This window comes from Psammomys obesus, unplaced genomic scaffold (assembly GCF_907164565.1).
Source record: "Psammomys obesus unplaced genomic scaffold, mPsaObe1.curated_primary_1811, whole genome shotgun sequence".
NCBI classification, from domain to species: Eukaryota; Metazoa; Chordata; class Mammalia; order Rodentia; family Muridae; genus Psammomys; species Psammomys obesus.
The window spans coordinates 10,762,750-10,770,342 of record NW_026596069.1 but is presented as its reverse complement, the minus strand read 5'-3'; the positions used below and the strand labels follow the sequence as shown (position 1 = coordinate 10,770,342).

Here is a 7,593-nt window from a genome sequence, read left to right as displayed (position 1 = left end):
TATCTATCTATCTATCTATCTATCTATCTATCTATCTATCTATCTATCATCTCTTTCAGGTGTGTGTGTGTGTGTGTGTGTGTGTGTGTGTGCATGAGAGTGTGAGCCTGTTAGGGTGTTCATCCTTGTGTAAGTTCCTGGGAGCTCTGTGTTCCGAGTTGAGCATTTGTGGATAAAGCCATGTCCTACCTCTGTCCCCTTCCCGACATCTGTCTGTCTGCTTGCATCCACCTCTCTGATCTTTATCTCCATGCTTACCTCGTGTACCTGAACTACCACCATCGCCCCCTCAAGTGTGTTTCTTCGTAGCCTTGAGGACTGCAACCATTGTCTCTCTCCTAACAGGGCAGTGTTCTACTATTCAGATCCCATCACAGTGGTGTTTGTTTGTTTGTTTGTTTGTTTGTTTGTTTTGGACAGCACCCAGGCAGGCTCCCCCCCCCCCGCAAAGAGAATGCAAAAGGATTACCTCTAGTTGGCACCTAGTTTCTTTAGACAAATAGTAAACCCTTCCCTCTGTCCAGCAGGCCCCTGTCTCCTAGCCACCCCATATTGTCTTCCGCATCAATCACTCAGAGCAACAAAGGCCTGCCCCTAGCCTTCATTTCTGAGAGGGAGCAGCAGGAAGAGGAGAGGCAGGGAGTCGCTGCAGCGGGACAAAGTGGGAAGAAAGGAGGAGGAGGGGGAGGGGTCAGAGACAAGTGGGCCCTCACGTGAAGGGGGCTGGCGCAGGCAGCTACTACCTCCTCGGCTCTCGCTGTCCGCAGGCTTCACCTGGATCGGCCGGTTCATCTGCAACAGAGTAGAGCGAACAGCGTTACTGGGTGCCTGGGGCCGAAGTGCTCAAAGTGCACAAGTGCCACGCCCACACTGGCGACACACACGCCTGGAGACTAGCAGGACGACCTCCCAGACCTCCGACCGTCTTCCTTCACCACCCACTACCTCATTCTCCGAAGTCCAGTATTCCACGCGCGGCGGGGCGGGGCGGTCGGGGTGGGACGACCCCCTCTGGATTGGAAAAGCTATAGGGCTCCTCCCACTTGGATTAGCTCTCAATGGCCTGATACAATAACCTGAGGTTGAGAGCGTGCCTATTCCTTCTCTCTTCACCCAGAAAGCCCCTCCTGTACCCGAGGCACACCTGTGGTCCTGCTTTGGGTCCCTCAGTACAACTGGGTTTGCCAAGCTGGCTTTGACTTCAGGCCTGGTCATCTCTGACCTATGAGGCGGAGGTGGCGGAGGACTTGGTTCCCACGTCTATGTCTAGAGAGGAGCTCTGGGATGCAGTCCACGATGGGAGTCAGAGAGGTCCGTCAATGATGGAGTAGACACCACCAGTTTTCTTGTGCTTGTGCGAAGTAAGGTGTCAGGGCAGTAGAGCCCTGGAGGGCCTGCGCGGGCCTCTCCCTGGAACTGGTGTAATACTACATTTGGCCACTAGAGGTCTCTGAACTCCAAGCATTGTGGGTCAAACCGCTCAGGTTAAACCCCAGCACTAAGGCATGAGGGTGGGCTCTACAGCCTCGGGTTCTTGTCGTATTTCAGACAATAAAAATTATAGAAGCCACACACTGCGACGTTCTTTATGCCTTCACCATGTTTCTCCTGTGTGCCCCTCCCTGATCCCTTTTTGCAGTTGCATTTCTCTCACAAGATACAAGGAGAGCGGCAAAAGCACCCCCATTTTAAAGGCAGAGAAGCCGAGGCCTGCTTTCCCAGGCCACCTTGCGGCAGTGTCTGCAAAGGTTTTTTCTGCACTTGCCTCCACTGCACCTTAAGATCTTGTTGCCAGTTCCCCTCCCTTACAGGGCCTGGACCAGCAGTCACAAGCTGCCTCCTGACTTCCAGTCTAGGATTTGAAGTGAGTTTTGGCTGCCTTAAGACAACTGGGCGTTGGGGGAACGGATGGTTGTGACTCAGCAAGGTGAAGCTGAGGCCAGGAGAAGGGCAGAGTCACACAAGGAAGGACAGAGGCAGCACGCAGGAATTCAGAGTGAGGGCAGACAAGGAAGGAGATGCAGGAGCCAAGGCCAGCAAGACTGGCCTCTGGGGGCCAGGCTGTCCTGCTTCGCCACCAGATCGTGATTGCCAGCCCTGGAAGGGGGTGGGGAAGGAAAGTTGCTTTGCGTGAAAGCTACAGCCCCTTCAGCCACAGGAGAACTGTTATATTACAGCAAACTGCCAGCATGTGAAAGCATGACAGGGTGCTTTTGGGTCCCCAACAAAGCAGTCTTTTTCAAACTGAAGGAAGGGACGCGTCTAAAACGCCAGCCAGGAATCTCAGTCTGGGAGAGGGCCTCTGGCGCAGTTTTACCACTCCTGGTTTGCCTTTTGGAGCTCAGCACTCACTGGGGATTGAACCTAAGGCTGTGTGCAAGCTAGCCAGTGATCTAACACTGGGCCGTAGCCCCAACTGTCACTCTTTACTAAACACCTGCGATACTCCCCTCCCAATGGGCTTAGGGACTCAGTTATACCGTTTTGCTTTTTTTGTTTTTGTTTTTGTTTTTCCTCACACCTATCCCTCCAGCCTCTCTGTGCTTTCAAAGTTGACAGTTCTCTGCCGTCAGTATTGTTTTGTCTACGTCTGGCTGGGGGAACTTGAGTAGGGTGCTCCCAAGAGAGGCAGGGTCAACACTAATATGGCCACAGTGACTTCACAAGTGTTTTCTTTTTTCCACGAGTGTTTTTATTAGGGTCCCCAGCTATTTGGGGAGGAAGGGCCAAACAATAAGTGGAGAAGGCAAAATGAGAGGTGAGGACTTCCTGGGACAGGGGTTTGGGGTGGCCACATTGTATGTAATCTTGTTAGTGTAGAGGTTGCCTCCATTCCTACATCTTTCCGCCCCACATTTCCACACTTTCCTCCCTCGTGTTCATTCCTTGGGCCTGCAGTGCCCTGCCTCAATATTCTGCCATTCTTTGAGGCTGGCAGGGTCCCTGGTGTGGACTGGATTTTTGCAGCCCTCATTCATATAGTGAAGCCCTCAGTGTATATTTGGAAAAGCAGTAAGCATCTAGGGGGTAACTACAGTCAGTAGCTAATAATGGCAGGTCCCACGTGGCTGCTATCCTTATGAGACAAAGAGGAAACACAGGGACAAAGGCACACAAACAAAGGCCATGTGAGGACACAGCAAGGTGACCCTCTTCGAAGAAGAAAGACTTCGCTCAAAACCAAGCCCGTTCACACTTTGATCTAGAACTTCCAGCCTCCAGGGCAGTAAGAAATACATTTCAGCAGTTCAAACCACACAGGTATGTTGTACCTAGTAGGCCCGGCAAATGAACACACCTGGTCCAGGGAGTCTGACTGAGAGAAGGATCTTACAGGGAGTCCACCCTTTTCCACATAAAAGACATAGAATCCTCTCAAGGGGCAGGACACTTGGGCTCTCCAGGACTCCATAACTGCTATATGCATTACATTGCTAGATTATGATAACTTGTCAAGTGTCAGCCTAGGGTGTGGCAGTGTCCCACGGGCAGCAGACTTTGCACTGGAGGCTAGGTCCGGAAAGAAGGCTGTCTTCCCCTGTCCATTATCCTGTATAGGACCAGCTTTGTCAAGCCCTGATTCTACCTGAAGGGAAGAAGTGTTTGGACAGAGGAAGCCGGCCTGGGCAGAGGATACCAAGTCAGGCTGCAGAGATGGTGGGAGATGACAGGCCAAACATGGCAGAGGGAGAGAAGCCAGGAGGACACCCAAAAGAGAGGGAGAGTGAGAAGGTTACTGGAGTAGTGAAGGATGGATCAAGAGACCTGAAGGGGCACTGGCCGCCTGGCACCCTCTCGGTGGCAAACAGGCCCAATCCAGGGTCTCAGGACATTCTTGGCCCTTACTTTTCTCCTGTCTCATGAGCATCCCCTGTAAGCCATCCACACTTCCCAACAGTGTGGGACCCTGAGAAAGCCTCCACATGGCATTTTCTGAGATGTATTCTTCATTATGGTTCCTGCCTCCAGGCTCGGAAGGGGTGTCAGCCCTGCCAGAGGTGACCTTCCTTGGATCAGAAACAGCTACTCAGGGAGCTGGAGACTCCTGTGCCAGTCCTCTGAAGAGACAACTTGGGAACTGTGGTCTCTTTCCAGTTAGAACTTCAGAAGTTCTAGAACTCCTTCTTCAGAAGGAGGAAACTGGTTTGGCTTGGTTGTGGTAGTTTCCTGAGCTTAGCATAGATGGGTAGGGCCAGAAGGGAGCTGGCCTGTTCCTGTCCCTTGTCACACCTAGGTCCAACTTTGTCAAGTCCTGGTTCTGCTTTGGGGAAAGAGGTGTGTATGAGCTGGGCCATTCTCACCAGATCAGGATCTAGGGCCAGCCTTGCTCCTTACAGTGGTAGAGGGTGGGCAGACAGGCTCCTTCCCAGTCCTTTCCCTCTGGCTTTGTCTCCCTGTCCCCTGGCCCTCCCTCTATCATTCTTTGCATCAACACATAGCCATGCATTAAACAAGACATTCCATTAATTTCTTCATCATCATAACGTACGCTGGGACATACCCTTTAAATATTCATTCAGCTATGAAAACTGGGCATTAAAATTTTAATAATGTCAAGCTCATTTGAACCAGGCTCCTTGGGGACCATTACGATACAATTAGAATAAATACGGTGATTGAGCTGGTCCAAAGGCTTCACCTGTCCAGCATGGCTCTCTGCATGGGTAGAGACTGTGGCTGACCAGCAGACAGACTGACAGACAGGCCACGTTCCTTCCTGACGCCATCTCTCCTCCTGCACCATGTGTGACCTCTTCTCTGTGCTGCTACACCCGCTCCCAGGTCTCTGCTACCTGACCCCTGAGAGCCAAGGTGCAAGGCACCATCCATCTTCGGGAAGATGGCTCTGGTTAACACTCTTATTCCAGCCGCTCCTGGCACCAGCGGGGCTGCTCACCAAATTCATGTGAGTGCATGCTTTTATTTGTGTGAACTCATTCTCCCCGTCCTTTAAAGGAGTTCCTTGGACTAAAACGAACACCTTTCTAGAGCAGGGCCAGCCTGGACATCCCAAACAATCCACTGCTCACCAGAGGGAGAGGTTTTCCCCTTCTGGAGCAATGTCTTTCCCTGAAGGCTGATATGGAGATTTGGGGTGAGGCTGAGCCTTTCTGCATTCCTCATTGCCTTACAGCTGTCAGAACCCAGTTATGGAGGTGACCTAGGACTGTCCTTTCATGTACGTATCTAGCTTCTATTTCCTCGGTGACAGGGAAATCATTTCTCATTGGATCATAGGTTCTCCTCAGGAGCTGGTACCTCCAGACCCAACCTCTTGACGGAGCATCCCAGGATCACACATGCACACAAGCATTTGCGCATGTGTGATTAGTAGCACAATGTATAACTGTTGCCTTTAAAGAATTCACTTTGTTTTGGGGAATCGGGATGAAATAAGAAAGCAGAAGAACACAGGAAGTGCCCATTACAGGGCAGGCAAGATCAACCTCTCCTGCCTCTCACATCTGTGGGCAGAAATAGGCCTGCAATGTAAGGCTTATAGGAAGAGGTGTGGTTGGCCTGATTTCAAAATTTCTGTGTTAGCAATCTTTGAGCCCCAGGTACTTCCTGGGTTGCAGGTGAGGCCCACCAGAGACAAGTGATCCTAATGTGTGGTCCCTGGGACATGATCAGCACTGGTGAAGAGGCACAGACTGTTGGGGTATGACCAGCCATGTCACAGCGCAGCCACCTGGGCTGTCACAAGATGAGTATGCACACGGCTGATTGGCACAGACGATACAGATGTGTGGAGATCGGTGTGTGGAAAGGGGACAGCCTTAGCGTGAACAAAGATCCTGAACCAAAACCATGTCCCAGAACATCACTCATACAACACACGTTCAAAGGTAAAACTCAAGAATTCCAAAGCAGTGGTGCTCTAAGTCCTAAGAGTCTGTGCCTTCGGAGAGTACTCAAAGGTGCACCTTTAAAAAATGAGCTTCAAGCTGGGCGAGGTGGTGCACACCTTTAATCCTGGCACTCAGGGAAGCAGAGGCAGGCAGGATGCTGTGAGATTGAGGACAGCCCAGTCTACAAATAGAGTCCAGGACAGCCAAGGCTACACAGAGAAACCCTGCCTTGAACACTGCCCTCGCCCCACACACACCAGAAAGATGAACTTCAATGCCTGTTCTCTGTTTTCACACACACTTTTTTTTTTTTTTCACAGTGCTTGTCAGCTTTAGGCACTTCTGAGAAGAGAGGGTGACAAGGAGCAGCCAGCCAACCCCAAATCTGGGGTTGTGGATCCTCTATGGCCGGAGGATGGAACTCCTCCATAAATCCTCAGGGAACGAAAGGTGTGTGTCTCTCCATGCTGCCTGTCCTCAACTTTACCATCACGCAAATAATGAAGTTAATACGTGCATGGTAAAAGTATCTGTGCAGAGCTGCCAAGAGGACAAGATCTTATCTGCTGCTGACTTAGATTTCCAGGTTGTGCATTACAGGCTCTGACAAGGTTGAAGGGAAGACTGAGCCCTTGCTGGGGACTTCTACTGCCCCAGTGAGGAAGGCTCTCAGGGGAAAGACAGAAGCCGTGTGTATCGTTTGTAGTTTGTTGTAAATATGCTTTAATTGCCTTCTTAATAAATTGCCTGTGGTTCACACCACAGAGAAGAGCTAGAGGTACAAGGAAACATGCCTTTCGCCAGCAGTGAGGCATGACTGTGGACATCTCCTGTGGCACCCACCATGGCTTGTCCAGGGCAGCTGACCCCCTGACAGGGTACAGACTTCCAAAGCTACCTGCGATATAAATGCTATTGATTTTTTTTTTTTCCTGCTTGGTGGCTTCCTATCCCTTCCTTGGTCTCTTGGCTTCTCCTTTTGGTCCTGCAATATATATCAGATGTCTTTTGAAACCCCTCATTCTTTCTTTCAGTGCTTTATGGCATTGATGGAATGTTCTGGTCCCCAACTTGATGGTTTGTTTAATGTCTGTCTCCATGCTGTAAGGGAAGGCCCACAGCCATTTTGTTTCTGATGCTCATGCAGGCCCCAGTCATGGCGGCAGGAACAGTGGATATTTGAGACAGATGGAGGGCTTGGGGATATCTCTGTCATTAAAGCGCTTGTGGTGCAAACTTGAGCACTGAGAATGATCCCCAGAGCCCATGTGAGAAAGCTAGGCATGGCAGCACATGCTTATAATCAACCCCAGTGCTGGGGGTAGAGCTAGCCAGATTTCTAGGTTCCCTGGCCAGCCAACCTAACCTAATCGCTGAGTTCCAGGCCAGCGAGATACCCTGTCTCAAACACCAAAGTCGTGTTTCAGCATCACACACACTAAAACTGAAAAAGGGCAGAGAATATCACCATGGTCCCTGGAAAGGATTGATATCCAAATCCCTGAAGCAGTCCCCATTGTTGAAAGTACAAGGGGCCTTGTAGAGAAGAAAGGTTCCAATGAAAGAGGGAAGGGGCCTAAGAGGGGACTGGGGGGAGAGATGAATAAAATTCATCATACAAATATGTTAAACTGTCAAATAAAAGCAAAATAGTAGACAGTGTCCTGTGAGATGACACCTGAAGTGACCTCGATACACACACACACACACACACACACACACACACACACACACACACACA

General features: G+C 50.6%; 1 protein-coding gene across 36 annotated transcripts in view; it reads right to left on the bottom strand.

Moving 5' to 3' along the window:
* Positions 1 to 7,593, bottom strand: part of Celf4 (CUGBP Elav-like family member 4) — a 276,506-nt gene that overhangs the window by 59,845 nt on the left and 209,068 nt on the right. For 20 of the 36 annotated variants that reach the window (XM_055625334.1, XM_055625336.1, XM_055625337.1 and 17 more), the window contains exon 3: positions 714 to 792. In XM_055625334.1, the coding sequence (XP_055481309.1) occupies positions 714 to 792 (79 nt within the window). The remainder of the gene's footprint in view (positions 1 to 713; positions 793 to 7,593) is intronic. The other 16 variants (XM_055625342.1, XM_055625345.1, XM_055625343.1 and 13 more) reach the window with 1 other exon arrangement.